This window comes from Neodiprion virginianus, chromosome 4, assembly GCF_021901495.1.
Source record: "Neodiprion virginianus isolate iyNeoVirg1 chromosome 4, iyNeoVirg1.1, whole genome shotgun sequence".
Lineage (NCBI taxonomy): Eukaryota > Metazoa > Arthropoda > Insecta > Hymenoptera > Diprionidae > Neodiprion > Neodiprion virginianus.
This window is the reverse complement of record NC_060880.1, coordinates 35248439-35273656: the sequence shown is the minus strand read 5'-3', so window position 1 is coordinate 35273656 and position 25218 is coordinate 35248439. Positions and strand designations below refer to the sequence as shown.

The following is a 25218-nucleotide window of genomic DNA, read 5'->3' as shown; positions in this document are numbered from 1 at the left end:
AATAATTCAAGCTTGATTCCTTGCAATGGAATTCCAATGAGCAAACTGTCACTAACTGTATATAACAACAATATTTTTATAAAACTATTTATATAGACATATGTTTGTTACTTGACGTATCTGTGATTATCGTCTGAATCGGTGTTACATCTTTTATATTCTTTGGATTAAACTTTTTTACGGTAATATAAAATATTTTCTTTTTTACATAATTATATACATAACTATTCACGATTATTTTAGGCATGCATAGTGAATTTCATGGCCAGAGCGTTTCAAAATACGCGTTTTTTCAGGGCCTACTAGATCTCGAGAGTTAGAACGCAGCGATATTTTTGTCTGCGATGCAGGGGACCAACGTAATGTGTAGATTTTAATTTTCAAAGAGCATAAGCATTAAATTCCGACCGTTCTTTGAAGAATGAACTATCTGACCATAGACTTATATATAAAATAAACTGAGCATGAGTTCGGAGCGACTGTCTCCTGAACCTCGATTCCCCTGTTTTCGGTGCTATTCTTGTCTTACACCCGCAGTTGATACTGCTATCTCTTTCTAGCGATCTTGGGGTGGGGATATGTAGGATGGCACAACCTGCAACTGCCCCTCACTTGCTTTTCCCTACCCCTCTAGCGCTTGGTTCCCCCTCCATGGGCGGTATTGAGAGATGAGTAGGGCGGAAAACCCCATAAGAGAGAAAGAGACAGCACCAACACCGATAGGCGTTCAGAAGACGAGGGAAATAGCCGGCATGCTCAGTCTATTATGTAAAAGTGGTATAAGTCTATGTTTCTGACCCAACAACAAATGCTTCCGAAACCTTTCCGAGTCACTATCTCAATTATTTGAGATTCTAACCTCGAAAATTCGTATCAACTACGTCGCCGCCAGAAACAGTTTAAATAAAACTCGCGCATGCGCAGTTGATTTCCAAGTTTCGACAGATTGTCCCGGTTGGGAAATCATCCACTCAGATACGGTACCTGACGGATCAAATATAAACTACTCTATGCAGGTCAAGCTTAAACTGCTGATATCAAACATAATATGTGAGAAATGTAGTTTAAAAGTGTTAAACTTTTTTTTAAATATTAAGTAATCAATTATTATCTATAAGCTTAGTTATTACTTAAAAACATCTTAAATTTCAATATTTGATCAAAAAATTTAATCATGGAGTTTCCACCACGAGAAAATAAAAATAAGACTTTCTGCTGCGTGTATGGGTGTAATAGCAAGTCTAGTAAGAACAATACAGTTCGATTTTACACTTTTCCTTCGGCAAATTCTAGTTTTGTAGTAATCAAAAATAAATTTGGTAAAGATGAAGTAATTGATCGTCGATTAGCTTGGATAAAAGCATTGAAAATTGGGAATGAGGTTACACAGTAAAAAAAAGTATTTTCATTACATTTCACCAAAAATGACTTCATACCAACATGTAAGTAATTACCTATAGAATTTCATTTCATAATTATTTGTTTATCATCAATATGAAATGAAATTTTTTGTAGTGTAATATTTGTCAGAAAAAATAAAAAACAATAAACATTAAATTTTATTTTTCATTGCAGCCAATGTTGCGATATTGCACCCACAATTTCATGCGGTGGATCTTTTAAACGAGAAGTTTGGAGACAGAATGCAATTATTTTATACTCATTATCACAACTAGTATCTGATTGCTGTAGGCCACATTTCATTAGATGTCCCGCATCAAGTATATCTTCACCACCAATAAAATTTTTATGACTAGGCTGAGTATTTGCAAACTCACAAATTTCTTGTATTGAAATTTTCATATTTTATTGAATTTTCTTTGAAAATTCGACTTTAATAACTGTAAATAAATACACGCTTTCACATAAGAACACGAAAGCTGATTTAAAAATGCTTTTTAGAATAGTTACTGCTTCTGCCGCAAGGAGAAGCCACGCCCCCGGCAGATTTCCCACGCTATGGCTATCCTTGTCTCCTCACTCGGCAGCACTGGCAGCACCCCCACCGCTTCAATGCCCAATCCTTTCCGTATGGTCTAAGGTCTGCGCTTGTACGTCGGTTTTCTACAGTGACGTTCGCAGTCAGTAGGGCAGTCCAGGGCAGTCACGTAGGAGACACGAAGGTTGAAGGGTGCCGTGGTTGATTCTTTACTGATATTTGGTGGTTGAAGAAATTTTTCTACGGATGTTGAAACCTCAGTAGAAAGCTTATTCAAACTCGCAAATTTCAAAATAGAAATTTCTTTAGTTTGAATAATCGTACGTGAGAATCGTTCAAGTCATTGATTTTGAGGTTAAGTCGGTTAACCTCGCATTCCTCCACAACTCTAATCACGCTTTGCGTATTCCCGCAAAAGCAATGCCGGCACAAAATACGATAAGCATCGCAGTCATATGTTCGAGTAATATGAACAGAAGCATGGAAGCTCATGCATTTTTGAGGTAAACTGATTGCTGTATAAATGACTCAACGTTGAAGATGGAGCAACCCTGCAGCTCGATATAATTTGCTAATTCTCACATCAAGATTTCAACCTTGACTCATATCGTAAACACTTGTATCTGGTGCAGTTATAAAGAAAAATATTTTATTATGTTTCAGCAAAAAGGGATTTAATGTAAAGTCTTTTGGCACTGGGGATAAGGTAAAGTTGCCAGGAAATGCTCCTGATCGTCCAAACATTTATGATTTTGGCACATCGTACGAAGAAATTTACAACGACCTGCTGACCAAAGATAAACAATAGTATGCTTTTAATTTGACCTATTTATTGTGGCTAATATTTAAGCCTGTAATTAATTTCAGTACCTTTTCCGCAATGAAAAGTTTCACGTGCAATACATAACTTAATAAATCAACAATTTTTCTTAATCACAATTTCAGTTATACGCAAAATGGGTTACTTCACATGCTGGATAGAAATCGTCGGATAAAACCGAGACCTGAACGGTTTCAACTTTCCAAGGACAAATTTGATATTCTAGTTACATGTGAAGAGCGTGTTTATGATCAAGTCATCGAATGCATGGAAGCGAGAAGCCATGAAGATAATCAGCCCGTCCATCTTATCAACATTGATATTCAGGATAATCATGAGGAGGCCACGGTCGGCTCGTTCCTCATTTGCGAACTAGTCACAGTGGTAATTTTACTTTTTCAATATTCTTCCTAGAATCAGGGCTTGTTTTGTTGAGATAAATATTTGTTCAATGTATTTGTGAAACATATTGAATTCAACGCAATAATTGTTGAAATAGATCTCTGAACTTTTTAGTCTTTGTTACTTGTTATTATTCAAGTTGCAACAGTGCTGATTTTTTCTGTAAGAGAATAACGATTCAATGTTACAGTTATCCAACAGCGACGACCTGGACAACGACATAGATGAACTGCTTCATGATTTCGAAGCAAAATGTGCACGGCCCATATTACACACTGTGCTGTTCTACTGATTTCTCAAAATTTAACAATTTTGACAACTCGTCTTAGAGTCTATCAATCTGGAGATTAGATTATAAATTAATGTAAGGTAGGAATATTTAATTATAGAACTAGTGACTTTGCTACAGGGCTTACGTATCGCTTTAATAAGGAGATTGGTCAATCGATGAAATTATCACCATTTATAATTCAAAAAAACATAAAAATTGTATTTATTCGTTAAATACGGAGTTATTAGAAATATATTATGAAAACATTGTATAATTTATCAAGTTCCTATTAACATCTGTATGTTTCAATTGCCTGTTGATTTATATCAATAGGTATCAAGTGATGGGAAGTAAAAATTAGACTTATAACAACATGTATGATATAATGCTCTGCAAAGAGCGTTTAATTGTTTATCCAAGTGTTATCGAACGTGTCAAAATAAATATATTTGTGAATAAAAAATTCATTATACGCTTTCAAATTATTCATTTATTAGAATTAACAAGATTTAATAAACAATATTTTAAAATAGAGGCAGGGTGTACTAATGAATTGTATTTATACCTTGACGAAGTACTATGTACATTTTTTATTTTTATCAAGCTGCTATTGGGATTACGCTAAGATTCATAGATTGAAATTAGATCTCAAGTACGATCTTCATATTGTAACGTGTCAGAATTCGTCTACTCTATTCACCAGGGTTCGTACGCTTTTTGGAACCCGAAATTTCCTGACTTTTCCAGGTGTTCCAGCCTGAAAATAGAATTTTTTTTCAATAACCTTCCAAGAAATATGCCGCTGATTAATGACAATTTTTTTGCAAATTAATACTAATACCTTAAATATTACCTAGTAATTGACTTACTGTCCAACTACTAATTTACAAATAACAGCCAGCGATTTTCAGTAATAAAAAAAACGAAAGGAGGTTTGATATCAAGTAATGTACGTATAAGAACGAGTTTATTTCTTCAAGAAATTTAAAATTCCAGTCTTATTTTCAAAATTCCCTGACTTTTCCCTGCTGTAAGAAACTCCTTGAGTTTTCCCGGTTTTCCCGGTTTTCCCTGTGCGTACGAACCCTGTTGACGTAATTTGATCGATTTATTCCACCGATTGACAAACAGATGAGTGTGCGTGGCAACAGTTCCCCATGATCTTTCAGAGTGGCTACTAAATCTCCATCACGAAATTCCCTCACTTTTCCATATTTCCCAAACAAAAATCCTATAATTTTACCTGACCAAATCGGATAAATTGGCTATAGAAAATTAGAAAATTGGTACAAAAAAAACAAAATACACGTATTTTCCATATAATTGTTTTCTTTGTGAAAGACGAACATGTCACTTGGGTCACGATGTCCCATTCAACCGATGCGCAAAATCGTTTGTAAGGTAATGTTTAGGAATATTCAAAGTTCGAAGAGTACCTTTCGGAGATGGTAAATAAATTTGTATTTGATCTAATTTATCTACAGCTTAAAAAAATGGTGGGACGTATTTGTAAGAAAAAGAATATAGTAAACGATTCCCTGACTTTGCGCAAAAACCCCTGACATTTCTCTGACTATTCCAGAATTTCAGAATTCCATGACATTTCCAGGTTCTCAGAATTCTCTGACCAGTGGCCACCCTGTCTCTGCCGGACCACGGCTAGCAGCTCCGAGCTTCACTCGATCTACCGCGTGGCACCGACGCCCTCGCCATTGTCCCGTAAACAAATTAGCATTGTGTTATAAATAAGTATGGCATAGGTCCCCATGGCAATCATCACCTCCCGTTGATTCACGCGCAATGAGGAACCGCATCCCAGATCGTACGTCACTGAAGCATCTTTGTATGCCTGTGTGTATCCATCAGATAATGAATAGGGTATCCATTGAAAGATGAAGCTTTTTCGCCCCCCGTGCAGTAATTCAGGATTAGTAGAAATCATTGCATAATTGCATGGAACCATCCGATAGGGGGGGAGGTTCACGAGCAATCTTTCAAACTAACCATCCGACACTCAGAGTTTGGACGCTTACTGCTAGTTATATACCTGTAGTGAACCTTCCTTCATTCAATCGTACGGTTATTGCAGTATTAGTAGATATCTTTACATGTAATATAACCATCCGACAATCAGTGTTTGTAACCTTAATAGGTATACCTTTATTGAACCTTTATTCAATCATACGGTAATGGCAGGATGAGTAAGTAGGATATCCTTGCATGTTTACAACCTTGTAATAACCATCCGGCAATCAGCATTTGTAGTCTTAATCCTAAAGTGGTATTGTGTGTCACCGTCCGGAAATCCTGGTATATACATTATGAATAATTTTACAAGGGTAGGCTCATCTTCATTCAGAACGGATTTCGATGGGTCTCAGGTATATGTATTGTAGGGAGACCCTTTCCGCACTAGATATACCTCCGACCTATTCAATAGACAATATACCTGACAATGAGACTTATCGAAATCCGTTGCTAATGAGGGTGAGTCTACCCTTGTTAGTGTACTAATCGACAATTTTCTGATAGCGGAAGTGACGTTAACAACATACTCCCCTTTTCCAAATACACTTAAACTTGTGCTAGCTCCTAAATACCCAACACCCCTCGCTCCTATCATATGCATTCCTTGTTGTCCTGTTAATTTCCTGAATAAACAAATAGTAATGTTCCATCACATACAAATTGTCTGCCTTGACCTGTCGATTTATCGCCTACGCTCATTTACTTAATCTAAGGTCTATTATAGCCCATGGTATAGTCCAAATGCCCAGAGAAGGATCTTGTTCTCCGCTTCTATATTTCCGCTTCATTCTTAATTATTATTGCAGAAAGCAATTGGCGTACAGCATTAATATTTTTTGTAAAGTGCACGTGGCCGTAGTGTCACAATATTAATGTTTAAAACGAAAGAAACACAACCCTCTTTGGGCTGAATTATTCAGTATTTAATAACAAATTTCAAGTAATAGAATAGGTATTTCAGTGCTGATCAAAACACTGGACGAGTAACGTTTTTTTAGGGATTTTTTATCGTCTTGGGATAATGTTTATAAGAATCGTGAATCATTTACAATGAGGTCCTTAAGGAAACTAGACAGCAAAAATAGGCCGAAAGTGGGAAAAAATTCAAATGGCATTTGGGAAAAACTGAAAGAATATAGATACATTTTCTTTTTTGCAACGTTTTTATCGGAGTTTTGGCTAACAAATTCAGTAGTTGAGGTTTGAAAAATATAAATATTTAAGGACGATATGGGCGAATGCAAAAGACCCGCGTCTCACGCGTTGCTCTCTTATTGCCACGATTTTGAGTGAACGGCGCCAGTTTTCGGCAATTTCCAAGCGCCATTCCCTTCGTTGGATGTTCCTCCACCATACTGAACCGATAATTTCTGAAAAAAGATGAAAATTAAAAAAATGGCGTCAAAATTTGAAATATATTGAAAAAACGTCGGAAAACGAATGACATTTATTGCAATAACAACAATAATAATTTTATTTTTATATAGACGTCGGTTCAATGTGTAGAGAAAGTTGATATCTTCATTTAAAAAACAATTAAGGCGATATCTTCAATGGTGCTTGAATTATCGTGGCAAAACTATTACAAAATTCCCTTTCGAGAAGAACACGTTTAATTAAAGTTTTCGCGCAGTACTACGGTAGAAACATTGCAACTCATGTACTGTAAAAATCACCGGCACTGCAGAAGGACGTCTCGATCTCACAATCAGCTGCTTGTATTGCAACAATCGCGGAACGTCGGTTTTTTTCTGACCTGGCTTTTTTTGCTAATGCTTTTGATCTTTATTCTGCATCCAACAAGCGTTCCTGGTCACATAACTTGCACATTTCAACGGCACACTCTCGTACTACGTACTACGTACTCCAAGTCTAGTCCATCCATAACATCCAGCAAACGAATCGAACCGTCGTTAAATAATAAAGTTGCCGTGTTTGTTGCGATCTCAACGATATCAATCCCGGTGAATGATGATTTCGTAGCAATTTTCCACATAATCGAATGAAATGATTCGTTTGAATTTTGTGTATAATGTCCCACGCATCTCGACAATAGTTCCTCGTCAGTTGAAGCTTTGTACACTGGTTTTATTGCTGTTTGGACATCGGTATGCAGTGCAGATTTGTGTTTGCAATCCTTCAGTGAGCCGTCACATTTAGCTTTTTACCACATACACCAGTTGTCTTGTCCGTATGGACAGTGATCGTGCTGCGGTTTCTGGTCAGTAGAGCATTTGTGGTAAAATATTGCCGAGATATTGTTCTTCATTTCTTCCACAGTATTGCTGCTCCGAATTGCCTTCCATAATTAAACACCGTTAATTCTTTGATGAGAACGTCAGTCAATTTTCCTTTTCCATCGATTTCCATCATATTTCTCAGAAGATCGGCGGAACATTTCGACAATACCATCGACCTCCATTGTTCCCGCGCTTTGGTAATGATTTTGTCAATTATTGTACTCTATTGTTCCAATCTTCGGTTGCTGTATTTTGCACGCTTGTCAGTAAGATGATTTGATGTTGGGTGTCCAGAATTTTACCCGTGGCATTACCGATCAAAGCTGAAATGCCTTGTAAAGACGAGAAGCCTCTTTTTATCCAACTTCCATCGCTAGAAACTACGATACTATCGCTATCTGCAGACAAATTAATTTTCCTCTTGTACCGCGTGCATCATTGACACGCGTGCTGATCCTGAAGTAACTGTTCTCAGAACTTTGTTTATCTGTAATCGTCTTTGTAATCGTCTCAAGTTGTCCTGTTAATTAATTGTTCATTGAAAAACGATGAGGAAAAAAAAAAATTTGAAACCAAATTCTATCGTGGTTTACATTAATCGAGTCATCCTGTAGGGCGTTGTGCTTACTTTTTTTTATAATGCAAATAAAATATCCGACATTTTTTTTTCTTTATCCTGCGAACTTTGGCAAATCGAATAACCTGCAGAACAATTGAATCATCGAGTATCCGGCACCTACATTTTTAGTGCGAACACACACCGCGCATTTATATCGTAGAACCGATCGGTCGCTCTCGGGCTCGAATCGATGTAGCGTGGCTCGCATTGTTGACAAACAACTAATATCTGAAATGCCAGTCCAGTATGGCATACCGTGCTGGATTTAATTTCTTTCTTGCACACTTTATACAGCACAAGTTCACTCAGCGCAGAGAAAACGGTGACAATGTTTATAATTTCAAACGCGATATCGGGATTAGCTGCGCGATCTCGTCGAGACGATCTCATCTTTCGCGCCGAAGCTGTCGCTGTGCTAGGACCATCATCAATCTTCTCGCCTTCTTCGAATTTTTTCTTTTTCGGACGACCAGGCTGCAGTTTTATTGCTCTCCTGAACTCAATTTTGCGAATTTTTCAGTTCTTCTTGCGCTAAAATATGCGAAAGAGATTGTAGTAACTGAATACAAAAAGAAAAAAAAATAATTTGAAAATTTTCGATGCTTAGTCCCCTTAGGGGGTGTCCTGGTGATTTCGATGTTGTATATATCTCCGAATATCGAAGACCACATATCTCAAACACGAAAAGGGGCTTCACAGTCCCATTCTATAGGCTGGCACAAACTTTATAGCCTGTCTAAAATGGACCTGTATGAACTTGACATGCCAATTGTCGAGAATGTGAATTCGGCGTTAATTATTCGTAAATTAGTCACGCGACCTTTTTTGTTGTCGCACTCTATTATCAATCAAAAAAAAAAAGGATGACGTGCCAACTTTTCAAAAATTTAGCGCGCTATCTACCAAAAGAGGGAAGAGTGAGCATCATACGTAATTCTGATTTGGCTGATAATTTGCCGTAAATAAGCCGTAAATTAGTCGTAAAACTTTTTCTTTCGATACGCTTGTTTATAAAAAAATAAAAAGTTAGCGCGCCCCCAGACAGATAATAATTGAGCTCATATTTTGCTTTTTCCTGCCGTAAGCTGAACGTGACTTCAAAAGTTGAAGAAATCGTATACATTTATATCTCATGCTGCTTTTTCATAAATGTTAACTTATTACTATGCGGTAAACCAAACTGATAACACCGAAAACGTAATACCTTGCAAACGAATGGTTCGAATGTAATTAAACGTAATCTAAAATTTGTCGAATATTAAGTTATACTTAGTCGCGCATTTGCTGTATACATATAGGTATAGTGTATATATATACTAAACACCGTGTATCTCGAGAATGCATAGTTCGAATTCAATTATACAAATCGACAAAATTGCGGAATTCTGTCCTGTATTTAGGGCCCGAAGTTAAATATACCATACGTCCATCGCTGAGTTCGCAATGAACACAGAAATTGAATAAATGCTGTAATAATGCTCATTTCTTAATTTCGTCTTTAACAAAAAGAATGAGAACAACGATACATGAGTGGTTGGGTCTTCGAATATAGGTAGGTATTCAAACTTTCACTTGCTAGATAATTTGTTAAGTCGTTGAAGTCACCTCCATGAAGCTGGCCCTCCCACTTGCTCAAAAAAATTTGAAAAAATCACAGATTAAAGAGCTATTTATGAGTTCTGCAGTGCCGCAAACCGCGATTCTTGATCTCGCTTCTGTTACGAGAAAATCAATTTTTAAAAGTGGTGGTGGGGGGAGGGGGGCAGCTTACCGGAAAGCTAGCTCCCCCGAAGTGAAAAAAAAATATTTACATTGTTTTGACTATGTGAGAATTAGGAGCTAATTAGGAGCTCCTGAGATACATTGGAAACAATGTCGTAAAAACAACCGCTATGGATATATCCACGCCCAATAACGAGGTGATAAAAAAAAAAAAAATCTGACTAATTATTTTGTACGCAGTTTTAGAAGAAAATAATATAACGCAATTTCCTGCAGTGGTTTTACAATTTTGTTATTATCATTTTGAAGGTGATGGAAAATGCAGTTTTTCAGCTCCAGAGAGGAAATCTACGATGTCGTATACATACCGGTACATTGAAAAAAAAAAAAAAAATGACATTGTTTTAAAATAGCGCTTATGAAATCAAGATTGTTTTTCTGCTTCGGAAATCATCGCAGATCTAATTTCTTACCACCGATAAATCAAATAATAACTGTAACGAGAATTGTCACTTCACGAACCGCCATTGATACGCAAAATACTGTCGTTAAAGTTGAAACATTTCAACCTCATTTCACTTCGTTTACTCAAAGTAGAAAATCTGATCTGAAAGGAGTTGTGTACGCAGTTGTTGAAGGTGGTTGAACTCGAGGTTGATCTCTATTTACCATCGAATTATTCATTATTTCGCATTTTCACACTTGTTTACAAGGTGAGTACATATTTTAGCAAGGTCTCTTCTGTCAAAACGATCAATGCATTACATTGCCGAAGGTGCTCAAGCCGAAATTATCTCGAAGCAAAAAATTAAACGGGCGAATGAAGGAATCACGGTAACGTACACCCCATGTACGATGCTAATCGTGGGATGTTAGCAAAATTGTGATGCCAAATGACAAAGGTTCTCTCTTTCTCTCTTCATTCTCAAGGCGTACTTGTTGCACCGAGGATGAATCACATTGATAATTAATATTATCTCTGTGGGATAAATCTTATTTTATATCCTTAATGCGTATAGTTTTTCATTTGGTTAAATACACTCTGGATGATTTGGCATTCTTAATATCATCCTGAAAACTTTAGCTTTGAAGTTTGATGTACTCTGTTACGAACGGCTCCTTTGAAACACGCGACACGCGCTAAAAGTGTGAGGGTCGCTTCCTCCTACACAATTAGATGAGTCAGGGAGTGCATTCACAACGGAAAAGTGGCGCGATGGCTACTCTGCAGAATAACACCCCACCACCGACGGAACCGAGTCGTAATTCGTAACCCATCGACACCTTCAAGTCAGTCTAAATTGAGGGGTGTGAGATCAACGAAATTTCAGCCTGGAGATAAGTGAGTGGTGCACCCCATCGATCAAACCAGCCACTGGAAAGGACCTTCCGTCATGTACAAAGGCAATCGTGGACACTCAGGATTCTTAACGGAACACCACATATCCGTATAATCCATCTCATAGACTGGCTCAGAAACATATGCAAGTCCATTTGACAAAATGTCGCAAAGCTTATCCCTTAGCCAAGAAGCAGATGTACCCCTACAATACAATACACATGGTAAACGAACAAGAATTCCTGTTTCACTTGGAAATATGCCCGAACAAGGGAATTGTTGACAATTTGTAATGCATCGCCCAAAATGAGGATCATGTAATATGATTGATAATAAAGATAATATGAATGATTTAATAAACAATATTTTTAAGTAGAGGCTGGGTGTAGCAATGAATTGTATTAATACCTCAATCAGTAGATTTTCCATTGACAACGTACTAAACTATGCACGTTCTTTATTTTTATCAAGCTGCTGTTTGGATCACACTTAGATTCACATATTGAATTTAGATCTCAAGTATGAGCACCGTGTTAATGTTTAAAACATAAGAATAACAACCCTTTTTGGGCCGAATTATTCAGTATTTCATAACAACTTTTGAGTAATAGAATAGGTATTTCAGTGCTGATCAAGATGAGCATAGATTCGTCTAGCTTTCTCACGTTTCTTCTTATTTGAGTGTTTATTGATCTGTTTCCACGGCTTTGCACCCACTGTCAGATTTGATGTCGAACCAATCAAAGAATCTGTTTCACTGATGAATAAAGAATTTTTGACAGGGTAATTAGAAATTGTTCTATAGTAAAATTGAATTTTTAAATCAACATATAACATGTTTTAAAAATATACACTTTGTTTTCATGAAAATCTTACCTCTGCCCAATTCTAACAGGTAAGCCTCCAGTTTTTCCAAGTTTTCCCCTGATATGAGCACCTGGTATTGTTTTCTGGAAAAACGCCTTATCCAAATCATCTGTTGTCACCCTTACACCCTTCACAGCCCTGGCAGCTCTAGGTGGTAGGACTCTGTCGACTATACTGAGTTTCTTTCGCTCAGGAAACTTGTGAAACATGTCCTGCTGAAGGTTTGGTGGTGCTACACAATATAGTAATCTGCCATTCACGTAGTCTTTCAATACATAGCGAGCAGACCTCGGATTGTCGGGTTGCCCATTCTGTGTCATGAACCCTCTGTTATCTGCGGGTTTGTAAAATCATGGAGAAAATACACGGGGTCAAAACCAAATATGAAGACCATTTATCACAAGGGTCACTTTTAGAATGGATGACTCGCAATGCATTTCTTATTTTGAATATCTCAGTAGTACTTAAGCGACTCTGTTTTTGAAGTTTAGTATTTACATGAAATTGCAAAATTTTGTGTTAACGAAAATGAAGTAACACGGATTTCCGATTGGTTTTATGTCAGTTTCAAACTTGGCTTCTTTGCTGACTTAATTTTCGTATTGCCTAGAGTCTCTGAACTTACATCCATAGGCGTTTAGCAGTTCCTCAGCAGTGGGTGGCCTAGTAGGATCTTCTCCCTCCAAAGGTGGAGGTAGCATGAAGCCGTACAAGTCTTCAATTATGTGCCTTGGAATTAGGGTACCGAGTAGAGTGACTGCAGGGACATGGTCTCGCATTTGATCGATTGGTAATATACCATTAAGAATCATGTCCGCCTTAGTACAAATAAAGCTTGGCATAACCAGTCCAGGACAGTCGCAAAGGAGGAGATTTTTTTCGAGAAATATCGTCTGGAAATGTTTTGTTTTTCCAGGTGTTGCCGACACAGAAACTTTCTTTTCCATCAATAGTGCATTGATCGTCGAACTCTTACCAACGTTTGGATAACCCACCAAACCAATTGTGGTAATTCCAGGCTGATACGTCGTCCCCTTGTAAATGTTCTTCAAAAGTTCTATTAATTTTTCTCTCGTTAGTAATTCTGAAGAGTTTTCAATTCGCTTATCACTTTCAACAGTAGTATTACAAACGCTGTCATTGTCTTTAGATGCATTTAGATTAGATGTTTCGTGTAAAGGTTCCGCAGGGTTTTCTTTAACATTGTGGTAAGATTGCTGGGGATTCTGTACTGTATCTGTGAAGCCATCTTCAGCGCTTTCATACTCAGTATCCGAAGATGCTTCAGATCCATTCTCAGAATCGAGATTGCTGGTATACTGACTATGATCATCATCATCCTCGCTACTTTCTTCATCCATATCATTTCTGTCATCACTTTCTTTTGAGAGTTCTTCAGGATCTTTCTCATCAGCGGCAAGCGTTGCTGAAAAGAATGCAACCCTCATATTCTTCTCACTAAAATAATCTGCCCATGCCTGTCTTTGATGCTCAGTTAGAAAATCAGCTTTGTTCAGCAGGATCATGTTGAGCTTATTTTTGTTTACTTCCTTAACATATACCTCAAGATCTTCACATCTAAAGAGGAGAGGATTCCTCGCATCTACAATCTGGACAACGACGTCACTCCGCTCGACCACTCGCCAGAGTTGCCTCCAAAATTCTAAATTCTTTTCATAAGGGGTCAGCATGAGACCTTTGTCTTCCTGAAGGAGTGCCAGCTGTCTTCGCCATTCCAAAAACTCTTCTTTCTCCTTTACTTGCAACTCGTAAGCTGTTGTACTCTGATCCCAAGCTGGTCTTCGAGGTATTTTTAAAAGTTTTTTGTTTTCCTCATGGGACTCTAGGACTTTGGCTTTCTCCTCCTTTGATAACAACCCGATGCCACTTTTTGGATTGACAAACATAACATTTAATTTCTCTGCCTGGAATTCAGTTCCGGCAAGCTCTGCCGTTGAGAGAAACTCTTGGAAGGAACTCTCTTCAGTGACGGATTGGAGATTGAGACGTCCCCAATCATAGCCATCGTTGATCTCTGCTGTATGTAGCTTGAAAGGTAAGTTGTATTTACTTTTGTGATCGACTTTCAAGTGCATTAGGTTTTCTATACTCTTTGAGATTCAGGTAAAATTCTAAGAGTAAAAGGAAAGTTTGTAGAAAATAACTATTCCGCGAAGAAATTCACCTCGTTCTTATTTCAAGCTGAATAAAAGAAATAAGTTAAATGTAATTAGGTGATTTGATAATTACAAAAAAAACTGGGTTAAGTTAGGTTAGGTTGACGGCGAAAACGTTTTGACGGGTAACCTCACCATCGACGAATCACCCGCTGTTTTTTTCCCTTTCATGGACCCAAAGCGGTCCTTGATCAAGGCTCGACCCAGGTTACCGCCGGATTTATTCTTCTTGCCCATCTTCGATCTGCTTTTCAACTATCAATGCTTCTTATGTATATGCGGTATTTAATCCGTGAGAAAAAAACCAACCGCATGACACGATTCGTGCCCGTCTGATCGTGAACTCAAATTTTCCGTCAGTCACGTGGTTGCACCGCGCTCGAGTGTTATTTCTTGTTTACAACAATGCGATTTTTGTTGTTACCCACTCTGCTGCCATAACAGGAGAATAAATTTGTTGCCTCATTTATGATTTACGATTTTTCGATCTCATGAGAAACTGAGGCAAAATTCCGTTCCTACACACTCTCATTCTATCAGCACCAGCACAGAAATTTCTATAACAGAGGCCAGGATACCAGACGAAATAGGTAAACTTCAAGATGTATCTTTAACAACAAGAAGGGTCAATTACATTTTTATTTAATACATGGTTTCTCAACATCTGCCTTTTTTGGGTAACCGTTGGCTCACACGGCTTTACTTTTTGAAATAATGAGATTGCAAATAAAACATATCACTGTTCACTTCCTCCACAGAAGCTGTTTGAAAATAGTCGACGATATCAACTCATGTGATATAATCACTAATTGATATTTCCGCGCAATGTGGAGACGATGTTGATGAGACAATTTAAAGGATCAGCGAAACTGTTTTTGGGTTTATTGATAGTGATATTGATATGTACTCTCTACATAGAATACAAGAGTCGCACAAAGCGGACATCGTTTACCGTGCTAGGCAATCAAGAAAAGGTTAAAGCACAGTACAAATTGATAATTGTCGTTTTCTCTGCACCGAGTAACGTAGAACAGCGAGAAGCTGTAAGAGGAACATGGCTTTCCGAGAATTACGAGGATGTCAAATACCTATTTGTCATTGGAACTCAGAATATGGAGTTTGATCAGCGCAACCGTCTGGCATCTGAGAATAAGGCTTATCATGATTTACTCCTCTTGCCAAATTTACAGGACTCGTATCAAGCTCTAACAAAAAAACTCCTTCACTCTTTTGCTCATATCTGTAAAGAGTATGATTTCGACTACCTGCTAAAATGTGACGATGACTCGTTTGTCTTGGTGGATAAGATATTGAAGGAGTTTGAGAAACAGCGATATGAAGCATTGGATAAGGAACTATATTGGGGATTCTTTAATGGCAAGGCTCAAGTTAAGAGAAGTGGACCGTGGAAAGAAACTGACTGGATTTTCTGCGATTTTTATTTACCATATGCTCGGGGTGGTGGATACGTTCTATCACAGAACTTGGTCAAGTTCATTGCTCAGAATTCAAACATTCTAAGGCATGTGAAGACACAATGTTTACTTGTTTATTTTCTTCACTCAGTTTCAAATTAATCATATAGCTAGATTTGTTTTTCAGACTCTTCAACTCTGAAGATGTTTCTGTTGGGCTTTGGCTTGCTCCATTGTCCAACATCGAAAGGAAACACGATGTCCGTTTCGACACAGAGTATCGATCGAGAGGTTGCTCAAACGAGCATATTATTAAACACAAACAAAACGTGGAAGCTATGAATACTATGTATCAGACATATAAAGCGAGTGGTGCCTTGTGCGTGAAGGAAGTTAGATATCGAAACAGTTATAGATATGACTGGGGTGTGCCACCCAGTAGGTGCTGCATACGCGAGCTTGGAATTCCGTGAGGGTATTGTAAATGTACAGTAAACTTGTATGTAACTCTTATTTTGAAAATTCTGCGACTATTCCAACTATGCAATCCAAAAATCTCTGGAACGCTTATGTGATCAGAATTAAATGCCGCACATTTAATGTTCTCATCTTCCTTGCGTAGTGTACCTGTCATTGGACGATAGATACAAAGAAAGTTAATTTTCATGTATTACATTTATTCGTAACTTTACAATATCGGTTTTATCATATTGATTGCATCGGTTGGATCATGTAATACTAGTCCGACACTAATATACACTCATAAAATATCAAAACAATAATTAACTATCTGACATTTTATAATAATAGTCAATAGCCTAGTATCTACGTACTATTTAATAGGGTGTAATAATTTTTAAATGTATGCTCCAAGTACCAAATCACAGTGATTCAAAAACTGGCCGATGGGTTGGTATGAGGGAAAAGGGCATAAAAGTATAAAAAGTTGTATAATTTTCCTAAAACAACAATCATTAATAAATTACTACCATTGGACAGATAAAAAATAAAAATAAAAAAAATTAAAAAGAGTGGCCAATTCTCAAGCCTTGCCGCTGTGATAAGCTACCAGTGCTTTTCACATCGAAGCTGAAATTTTATTTCAGCTTCGAAATATAGGTTCGATGATTTTTCAATATAACTTTGCCGGGTGTCTTCAATCCCCCCTTTTGTTTTATGCTTAATCGGGAATGCCGACAGCCAATAAATAGATTTTAAAATTAGTTTGCAAAAAAAAAGGGGGGAGGGGGGATTTCAGTAAAAGTAAGAAAATTAGATACTTCAGTCCATCATTTTTCACTTTTTCTTTCGATCTTGTGTGCATTTTGGACAGTACCACTTCCCTTTCGGTTTAGTTGTCAAGCCAACACAGGCAAAGTGGAACCATTCGATCGGACACTGAAATAACAGCAGAAGTATACATTAATATTTAGAAGTTGATTAGTGCAGTAGATGTAATCATAATGGGAACATTACGTGATACAACTGGAAGCTTATTGACCTTTGATAATGATGAAATACAAACTTACATCTGGATTATCACAACCAATCATTTCTCCGTAAGATACTTGATGGCAAAGACAATATGTCGGCTCATTTGGATCCACTGGCATGTCCAGGACGTCAGCTGGGTGTCCCAACGCACTAGTGTCTGCCTGAGCACCACTTCCAACTGCCCCAGAAGCAGCAGTTGAAGTAACGGATCCACCTAAGAAATTCATTTATTTAAATTTTGTGTTTCAATGAGAAAAACTTCACAAATCACTAATCTTCAATTAGACTAAGGTATTTGAAAAAAAAAAGCATAATCTTGATTTTCATTCAACAGGAAGGATCAAAATCTGAATATCAAAAGATATTTAAACTAGTTGTTACACAATACTACAGGAGTAAACATAGGCATTGATAGAAAAAACATTAGTCACACCTTTTTTCTGCTTTTTGCGCGCAATCTTTGATTCGTCTTCACTACTAGCTCCAGCACTTCCTTTCTTTCGTTTTTCTTTCTCTTTGAGTTTCTTCCTGCCTTTTTTACTAACAGCACTATCTTCCTGGACTCTATTTGTATTCAATGCCTTGTCTTGAATTTCTGCTTCAAATCTAGCAAGGTCTGAATCGAGTCTTCTAATGTGTTTGTCAACCAGCTCGTAGGTCTGTATAGCCAATTGAACCTTATCGTCCCCATATTCTTTAGCTTTGTTGAAAAGACTTTGGATGTGATTTAACTGTTCTTTTTTCTTATCCGCCGAAAGCGTTTTCACATTTCTCAAATATTCATCAGCCAGCTTGTCTAGATCTTTCATCAGCCCCTGCGCACGTGCATCCAGATCACGCATCAATGTGAAATTTCGTTGTAGTTCAATCGGTAGATTATCTAAACCTGAAAAGTGTTGGAAAATGACTGAATTTCAAACTGGTAAGGTTTTCCCGCAATTTCCAATGAAATGTTAATATTTTACAATATGATAGTTTTCATTTGCAGAGGAATAAGGAAATTTCCCGGTTGAAAAAATTCAATTTTTTCATCAGAAGTTATGGTTATGTGAGATGCAACTATTTAGGAAAACTACGAGTTTTTATTGGTGTAAGCACTTAGAATATACTTCACGTAACTTTCACATAACAAAAAAGATAATAACGTTATATTTTGGCACAGATGTCCTAGCATCTCACATAAATATCTCTTCTGAACATCAATTTGTTTCCTGAAAAATATTAAATTCAACACCGACTCATTGACATCCCATGTTGGTTAGCTTATTGATAGGTTAAGTTCATTGACGGTAGGCTAAAGAATGTAACTGAATAATGAAGTAAACTTCAAGGGACCTCATATTGAGAGGTCTAGTTTGATTCTACCTGACCGTGGTTACAACAAGCGATATTCTTCTTGTTAAACAACCATAAATAAAAGTTTACTTACTGTCCAGGTAATGTTCCAAGTACAATGCGGACGTCATTTCGCAGGGTAGACACCGCGGTAGAAACCCCGGGCTTGCGTTTTTTTTTTTTTAATTACTCGAAGTTTGCTTGTGCAGAGTATGGTGGAACCGATTATTATACCACACACTGTTATTATTCACTTCACATCACTAGTAAGATAGTTGAAATCGTTACACCTACTCCATTCTCTCACTTTTGTACATGGGTGGGAATTTAATTCCTTCTAATTGGCACATACGTACACAAAACTGACCACTGTCATTATGTGTGCATAATTCAGTCGGCCGATTTTATTCACACTTTATTCGGTCAAGCCTGCGGGGGAGTTTACACAACACACCGGAGGTGGCGACACATTCTGAGTCATTCGCACGTTACGACTAACTATATGGATAACATATGTATGCACAGTGTGCATCGGTTACCGCTGAATTGCTGAATTGTGACGGTGTGGAAGAAAAGTGGGCATCCTTATCATGTAAAATAATTTCAATTAAATCTTATTGATTAAAATTACTTCTCCAAACGGAATACAACTCGAGATTGTCACTTCATCATAGTGAAAATTTGAATGATTTGAACTTGATTTGAACGATCTTAAAACAAACGTCGTGTCGCCGACCGCCGTCTGCAATCCCCCCTACAATCCCCTTCCCAAGCCCTGCGACGCACATACCCGTGTTACGTGTATGCGTGTCGTCGGACGTCGCCCGCCGTCTGCGACGCGCAGTTCTAGTGGGTGATGTGTCAGTGCTGTTAGTAGTCGCAGCAAGCTTGTAAGTGGTAAGGTACGCGATTTGACATTTGCCTTTAACCGAGGAGGGCGGAGCCAAAAACAACAATTTTAGTTCACTTTTCCGCGGATCTACCCTCTGAATCAGGATTTCATTAACGGAGGTAAGAAGCAGAAAATTCTCTCAAATGTTGTGTGACACAATTCCGACTGCCCTTATCTTAATTTCACTTCATATCACTTTGTTTTACTTTCATATAGTATCGCCCTGAATGAGTCCAATTTTTTGATATTCTTGTAGGAAAGAAAAATCAAATAATGACCATTGCCACACTGGTAGTGCGACTGACAACAAGATTCTACTGGCGGTGAGAGTTGAAAACTAGGTAACGAAAGGAGGTCAAGTTCTAGTTGGAGCCGAAATTTTCCTAGGCTTACATCGGTTGTATCTTCTTAGTCTTCTTTCCTGAACTCCCAGCTAGCCGAGTTCACTAGGTAAGCAATCATCTGCATCAAATGTTAATGTGTACGATATGTATAAAACGATAATCCTTTAGAAAAAAACTGCAATGCAAATAGCTTGTTTTTGTTACAGTCGAAAATGGTCAAATTGTACGCTTTAACCATCCTATACAAAGGCCCAACTACAGCAACAACGATCAAATCAGCTTATGAACTTGGATCTTTTTCGTTTTTTCAACGCAGTAGTGCTCAGGAATTTATGGCATTTGTCAGTAAAACGATTACTGAAAGAACTCAAATTGCGGCCAGACAAAGCGTCAAGGAAAAAGGTATTTATTTTCCAGTCTCTGTACTTTATAAAATATCATTTCATCGTGATCTGCAACTATTATGAATGACATTGGTTTCGGTGTAGAAACTACTTTTAAAAACAAACTATTGCTTGCTTAATATTAACATTTCTAAAGACCTTGAAACAGCCGTTTCATTTCAGTTAATTTTTGCTCCGTGCTTGCTTATTGTCTGTTTTTTTTTTTCTATATTATCTATTTTCAGGTTGCTACCGATTGTCTCACTAAGTTCACATATTTTCTCTGTTCTTTCAGAGTATATGTGTCACGTTTATGTGAGAGCGGATAATTTAGCTGGAGTTCTAATCTCCGATCATGAGTATCCTAGCAGAGTTTCGCACACGTTGATCACAAAAGTACTAGATGAATTTGCTGCCCAGTACCCACCCAGTACATGTGCCACTTTAAATGAAGCGACAACAATATTTCCACAAGTGAATACGTACTTGGCGAAATATCAAAATCCCCGGGAAGCAGATGCATTTACAAAAATGCAGAATGACCTTGATGAAACCAAGATCATTTTGGTGAGTTCGAAGATTTTCTTAAACTGAGTTTCTTAGTTATCCAGTTTCAGCGCGTCGGTTTGGTCGTTTATGAAATATAATTGGACAAATGAGTTTGAAATTCGTAACATTAATACTCTTACAAATCATTTATAAAAAATCTCTGTTTTTTAACTTTAGAATGACTTTGAAGAAGACGAATTTGCCAAAAAATGATGTTTTTTATTTTATTATCGTTACTTACTAAATTTCAGAGAATTTTCAAGTTGCATCATTGCATTAATGTTATGAACTTCAAACTCATTGGCTCAAGGTTCTGCTAGGCGGGACATGTTAAGTACAGCGAAGCAAAGTATATGCATTACGAGGAGTCCTGTAAATATCAGTTATGCGAAAACGTAAAATTTACAGGCAACATTTTTTGAAAATGCTATTACTGGTCCTACCATTACTACAGTTATCGCAATAATATCGCATAACTAAACGTTTTGTTATGCCTGAATCTATATTTTTACAAAAAGTACATGTTCCAAACAAAGTAGTGACATTATCTATTTTTCTTTCCAATCCTAGAGGTTTTTCTTATGTATTGCATTCTCTGTCTAGCAAGCAATGCTTCCAATTCATTTTCTGAGATGTAAACAGAGGCATTCATTTATGTGCTGTTGTTAGTTTTCAGAAAGTTATTGTGTATTGAAAGATTATGTAACTGATGCAAATAAGATACTATAAAGAATCACAAGTGTCTATTTCTATGAATACAGTAATTCATTTTTCTTACAGCATAATACAATAGAAGCAGTTTTAGAAAGGGGCGAAAAATTGGACGATTTGGTGTCAAAATCAGAAGGCCTTAGCATGCAGTCAAAAGCATTTTACAAAACAGCACGGAAAACCAATTCCTGTTGCAGCTTGACGGCTTAGACATGGTATACCATGATTCCATTGTGTTCATATTATTGTATTACAAATGTGAAGATAGGTTTGTCAAGAAAAGAATGTTGAGTAATGTTTGAAATTTGAAAGCTAATTGATAACTTTTGCCTACCGCAACAGTTTATTGTTCAGATGATTTTGCCTCCTCGGTATAATTAATTACCTGTGAATGTACAATTTTTTAATTTTTGAATGGATTTTACCTCCGATTGCAAAAGGTGGTTTGTCTTACCAATAGGTTTCACTTGTATATTTTCTATTGAGCAAGATTGATTTAAATATTGCGCAGCCGAAGGTATGGATGTTTTTAAAGAGGCCTAAGTAAGTAATGTTATCCTTAATATATGTTAATGAACAATATGCTTTAATGCAACATATTATCCATCAATGTTGAAATACGAGTGACTGAATTTTATGTGTCTTGATTGCAAAGGGATAATTTTTCAAGACGTCATCAGATTGTATTCGAGAGAAATCAGTGTTGTCTAGCATCATAAAGAATGTCACAGAGTTCAGTATTCAACTCAAGTTACTTCAGTTTAATCAAAAAGTGGAGTTAATTTTAATTGGATTGTATACATACAGACTTTAATATCCTTTCCTTTTAAGACACATAAACAGAAATTTCACAAAATCTATATAACCCAATGTCTATTAAACGTCTTCTTTGTGGTTGATATGTTATTCTTATTGCAAATGGAATGTAACTTGTTATTCCGTTATGCAGTTTCGGCATTGGATAAGAGTTCAATTATGGATGAAACAAAAAAATATGTGTACGTATTTATGTATTTAAAAAGTATTTCAATATATCATGTCTAAATTTAAAAAATACCACACCAATTTTTTCCTCTAAACGTTATGTTTATCTACTCTCAGTGCCAAGAAACGTGAAATGTAAGTAATTGACCATAAGTATGAATTACATAGAATGTTATTTATTGTAATTTGTCGGTTTGTACAAGTCTACCAGGACAACTTCAATTCGTTGCACTACAATGTAATCACATTTTGCCGATTTGTGAATTTTTTCTTATGTTTTTAGCAGCACCTAGTTTACGAAAAAAACGGCATTCTGTATTCCCGAATAGTAGGGCGCCCTTTCCACAGTAATCCCGTATCTCCCATATCTTTATTGAAGCCTTTCATATACTTGTTACCAGGTGCCTAGTTGCAAAAACAAAGATATAAACATATGTAAGAAAATATTTTCGAAAAATAGAGTGACATTTTTACAGAAGTTACTTTTTTCTAATCAGTAACTAATCGGTTGAATCTGTGGATCAGACTGAAATACTTACATTTTCCCAAACCTTTTGATATGCGAGATGATCAGCTCCTGATACAATGAGCTCTGGTGCATTGACTTCCCCTAAGTTAAATAGCACTTTGAATGACATTTTTTCATCAGCATAAATGCGCCTTGTATCACTCCAATCGTTAGCATCCCAGAATTGCCAGTCCCTGAATTTGAGATCGTCTCGGTCATCAGCGTCAAAGTTCAATCTCTCGATGTCCTCAATGACAACCTCAGGGTCACCACCCTCTGACCAGTCATAAATGAGAATATGAGCATGTTCTGACATCTGTTTCAAATACTGCTGTTTATAAAGATTTTCAATATCAGTCAGGTACTGCTCCGTGAAAACCTTGGATTCAACTTCGTAGGGTATCCCCCTCTTTTGAATCTTTTCCTAAAATAATTTGCAAAATGGTTGATAAGCTATGTAATTAATTGTAGGACCTAGTAAAATTTTAAGAGAATTGAAAATGAATGAAAAATACAGCTCAAGTTCCTGCAGAAAATCTGAATTGTGTTTGGGTATTTTCAGTAAAGACAAGATGGAAAGAAAAGAACCACAACAACAAAGAACCTTGACTACAGGTACAGGAACATCCAAATAGATAACTAAATGCGGCAGGCGGAGTTCACGCAAAGTGAGCTGTGTGAGGTCTTGGTAAGTCCGTTGCGCAAGTTTGCTAACATAGCCAGCATTGCACATTGACTCCATAAAAATGGCATCAGAGTAGACACATCGCTCCAAAACAACACCTTCTCCAGTTGAGAAAAGGTGTGCTAAGGCGTCAACGTATTGGAAAAACCTATAATAATACATTTGGAGCTGATAGTTGGCACAGTTCATGTGGTGCGGATCTTTACAGAAGTTCTTGACGTCATAAGATCTACAAGATTCTGGCAGCTTGTCGTCCAATTGCCGCATATCGAAGCCATACGAGTTTATATAATGCATGTCCATTGTCACTGCTGGCATATAGTGCATGTCCAAATCCTTGGCCAATGCTTCAGCAAATTCTGTCTTGCCAGAGGCAATTGGCCCTTCGACAATAACGATTTTGGAATTATCATCCATTCTGTGTACAGTTTTGTCAAATAGCTGATTCCAACGACTGTACCTCTTCGTCTCATACGGAAACGGAGGTGGCCTCTTTCTTTCGACCACCCGCATTGCTTTTCCTGAGATGAATGCCACTTGTATTTTCGCTATATAGCCGCTGGCTCCTAATGATGGCTAAAAAATATAAATTACTCAAATCTATGGCATGTTGATAGTGCTGATTTCTGTGTGGCCAATCATTCATATAACTTTAACAACATCTAAATTTTTCCCTTTAGTTTCAAAATCAGTTAGTATTCACAATACACAATACTAGAAATATATTGTGACGCTTCCACTTTTTTCTTTACAGAATCTATCAAATTTCATGACATGATTACTGTGACCAGATCGCCACGCATCATTGGTTAATAATATTTAGAGCTTACATGGTTACGTGGTGCGAAGTTAACAGATTGTTAAGATTGAAAATATTTGGTACAGGTTAGGACAGGAATTGGCACCAGGGCCATCTTCTCGGTCATACGTGTTAAGCACTTTGATATGGTAGTGATTTTTCTGTGAATGTATTTCTAACCTTGCATAATCCTGATATTGAATTGCGAGCTAGCAACTTGCTTACACCGCATCGTAACGCACTCGCCATTCTGCGGAACGGCAACCAAAACTTCAAATGTTATAACGTTCTCTTATTATCAGGCGAAAAGTGTACAGTGTAGATCGAGTGACATAACTCCTCGAATATTCAATCCTCCTCGGTAGTCGACTCCAATAAGCGGTCTGCTAAGCCGAGTGAACTTGCTCCGAATGAATAGAATAAGTTGGCGCCAGGGCTGCCAGTTTCGAAATTGCTTGAAGTTGGCTTACGATAGCTGATTTCTATTTTGACAAGCATGTTTAGGATACAGAAGAATCCGAAGTAGATCCAATTTATATTCGTATCTATAAATCTGATGAAAATTACATTTTTATTTAGTGGTTATTCTTGTAGGTGGTTGTACTCCTGTAGTTATATCATCCAAATTTCATATTTTGTATTATTTCTATGGAAATTTTATAGTAAGTTCGAATAAAACTTAAGTAAAATGTTCG

The 25218-nt window shown here is 37.1% G+C and overlaps 6 protein-coding genes across 7 annotated transcripts; 3 read left to right on the top strand and 3 right to left on the bottom strand.

The window, feature by feature from the left end:
- Nucleotides 1-2037: 2037 nt before the first annotated feature.
- Nucleotides 2038-3917, top strand: LOC124303040 (RNA polymerase II subunit A C-terminal domain phosphatase SSU72). The gene is made up of 4 exons (XM_046759754.1): nucleotides 2038-2442; nucleotides 2603-2746; nucleotides 2885-3143; nucleotides 3352-3917. Exons 1-4 carry the CDS (start codon nucleotides 2360-2362, stop codon nucleotides 3451-3453), a joined length of 588 nt encoding a protein of 195 aa, XP_046615710.1. The 5' UTR covers nucleotides 2038-2359; the 3' UTR covers nucleotides 3454-3917.
- A 7564-nt stretch (nucleotides 3918-11481) lies between these two features.
- On the bottom strand, nucleotides 11482-14701 carry LOC124303032 (large subunit GTPase 1 homolog). The gene is made up of 5 exons (XM_046759741.1): nucleotides 14560-14701; nucleotides 12873-14295; nucleotides 12257-12581; nucleotides 11789-12137; nucleotides 11482-11585 (listed from the first exon to the last, which is right to left on the bottom strand). Exons 1-4 carry the CDS (start codon nucleotides 14659-14661, stop codon nucleotides 12002-12004), a joined length of 1986 nt encoding a protein of 661 aa, XP_046615697.1. The 5' UTR covers nucleotides 14662-14701; the 3' UTR covers nucleotides 11482-11585; nucleotides 11789-12001.
- A 171-nt stretch (nucleotides 14702-14872) lies between these two features.
- On the top strand, nucleotides 14873-17059 carry LOC124303036 (beta-1,3-galactosyltransferase 6). Its single transcript, XM_046759750.1, has 3 exons — nucleotides 14873-15014; nucleotides 15183-15946; nucleotides 16027-17059. The coding sequence occupies exons 2-3, from the start codon at nucleotides 15261-15263 to the stop codon at nucleotides 16310-16312; spliced, it is 972 nt and encodes a 323-aa protein (XP_046615706.1). The 5' UTR covers nucleotides 14873-15014; nucleotides 15183-15260; the 3' UTR covers nucleotides 16313-17059.
- Nucleotides 16707-19103, bottom strand: LOC124303037 (inhibitor of growth protein 5). Its single transcript, XM_046759751.1, has 4 exons — nucleotides 18763-19103; nucleotides 17767-18219; nucleotides 17369-17547; nucleotides 16707-17237 (listed from the first exon to the last, which is right to left on the bottom strand). Exons 1-4 carry the CDS (start codon nucleotides 18797-18799, stop codon nucleotides 17136-17138), a joined length of 771 nt encoding a protein of 256 aa, XP_046615707.1. The 5' UTR covers nucleotides 18800-19103; the 3' UTR covers nucleotides 16707-17135.
- A 415-nt stretch (nucleotides 19104-19518) lies between these two features.
- On the top strand, nucleotides 19519-22551 carry LOC124303038 (synaptobrevin homolog YKT6). Of its 2 annotated transcripts, none has more exons than XM_046759753.1 (5): nucleotides 19519-19679; nucleotides 19817-20010; nucleotides 20095-20306; nucleotides 20583-20854; nucleotides 21617-22551. In XM_046759753.1, the coding sequence occupies exons 3-5, from the start codon at nucleotides 20117-20119 to the stop codon at nucleotides 21755-21757; spliced, it is 603 nt and encodes a 200-aa protein (XP_046615709.1). In that variant the 5' UTR covers nucleotides 19519-19679; nucleotides 19817-20010; nucleotides 20095-20116; the 3' UTR covers nucleotides 21758-22551. The 2 variants fall into 2 exon arrangements, with proteins under 2 accessions (XP_046615709.1, XP_046615708.1); XM_046759752.1 differs by having other exon boundaries at nucleotides 19522-19679; nucleotides 20111-20306; nucleotides 21617-22547.
- Nucleotides 22552-22691: 140 nt separating this feature from the next.
- LOC124303035 (NADH dehydrogenase [ubiquinone] 1 alpha subcomplex subunit 10, mitochondrial) lies at nucleotides 22692-24935 on the bottom strand. Its single transcript, XM_046759749.1, has 4 exons — nucleotides 24704-24935; nucleotides 23644-24300; nucleotides 23071-23463; nucleotides 22692-22936 (listed from the first exon to the last, which is right to left on the bottom strand). The coding sequence occupies exons 1-4, from the start codon at nucleotides 24770-24772 to the stop codon at nucleotides 22826-22828; spliced, it is 1230 nt and encodes a 409-aa protein (XP_046615705.1). The 5' UTR covers nucleotides 24773-24935; the 3' UTR covers nucleotides 22692-22825.
- Nucleotides 24936-25218: the final 283 nt, after the last annotated feature.

Coding starts and splice junctions, on each gene's coding strand:
- LOC124303040 (XM_046759754.1), top strand. CDS start 2,360: ATGCCGGCACAAAATACGATAAGCATCGCAGTCATATGTTCGAGTAAT. Junction 2,443..2,602: donor GAAGCTCATGCATTTTTGAG/GTAAACTGATTG, acceptor ATTATGTTTCAG/CAAAAAGGGATTTAATGTAA. Junction 2,747..2,884: donor CTGACCAAAGATAAACAATA/GTATGCTTTTAA, acceptor TCACAATTTCAG/TTATACGCAAAATGGGTTAC.
- LOC124303032 (XM_046759741.1), bottom strand. CDS start 14,661: ATGGGCAAGAAGAATAAATCCGGCGGTAACCTGGGTCGAGCCTTGATC. Junction 14,296..14,559: donor CAGCGGGTGATTCGTCGATG/GTGAGGTTACCC, acceptor TTACCTTTCAAG/CTACATACAGCAGAGATCAA. Junction 12,138..12,256: donor CCTGTTAGAATTGGGCAGAG/GTAAGATTTTCA, acceptor TTTATTCATCAG/TGAAACAGATTCTTTGATTG.
- LOC124303036 (XM_046759750.1), top strand. CDS start 15,261: ATGTTGATGAGACAATTTAAAGGATCAGCGAAACTGTTTTTGGGTTTA. Junction 15,947..16,026: donor CAGAATTCAAACATTCTAAG/GCATGTGAAGAC, acceptor TTTGTTTTTCAG/ACTCTTCAACTCTGAAGATG.
- LOC124303037 (XM_046759751.1), bottom strand. CDS start 18,799: ATGACGTCCGCATTGTACTTGGAACATTACCTGGACA. Junction 18,220..18,762: donor CTTGGAACATTACCTGGACA/GTAAGTAAACTT, acceptor AACACTTTTCAG/GTTTAGATAATCTACCGATT. Junction 17,548..17,766: donor GCGCAAAAAGCAGAAAAAAG/GTGTGACTAATG, acceptor TGAATTTCTTAG/GTGGATCCGTTACTTCAACT.
- LOC124303038 (XM_046759753.1), top strand. CDS start 20,117: ATGGTCAAATTGTACGCTTTAACCATCCTATACAAAGGCCCAACTACA. Junction 20,307..20,582: donor ACAAAGCGTCAAGGAAAAAG/GTATTTATTTTC, acceptor CTGTTCTTTCAG/AGTATATGTGTCACGTTTAT. Junction 20,855..21,616: donor ATGAAACCAAGATCATTTTG/GTGAGTTCGAAG, acceptor TTTTTCTTACAG/CATAATACAATAGAAGCAGT.
- LOC124303035 (XM_046759749.1), bottom strand. CDS start 24,772: ATGGCGAGTGCGTTACGATGCGGTGTAAGCAAGTTGCTAGCTCGCAAT. Junction 23,464..23,643: donor TTCCTGTACCTGTAGTCAAG/GTTCTTTGTTGT, acceptor AAATTATTTTAG/GAAAAGATTCAAAAGAGGGG. Junction 22,937..23,070: donor ATCAAAAGGTTTGGGAAAAT/GTAAGTATTTCA, acceptor TTTTGCAACTAG/GCACCTGGTAACAAGTATAT.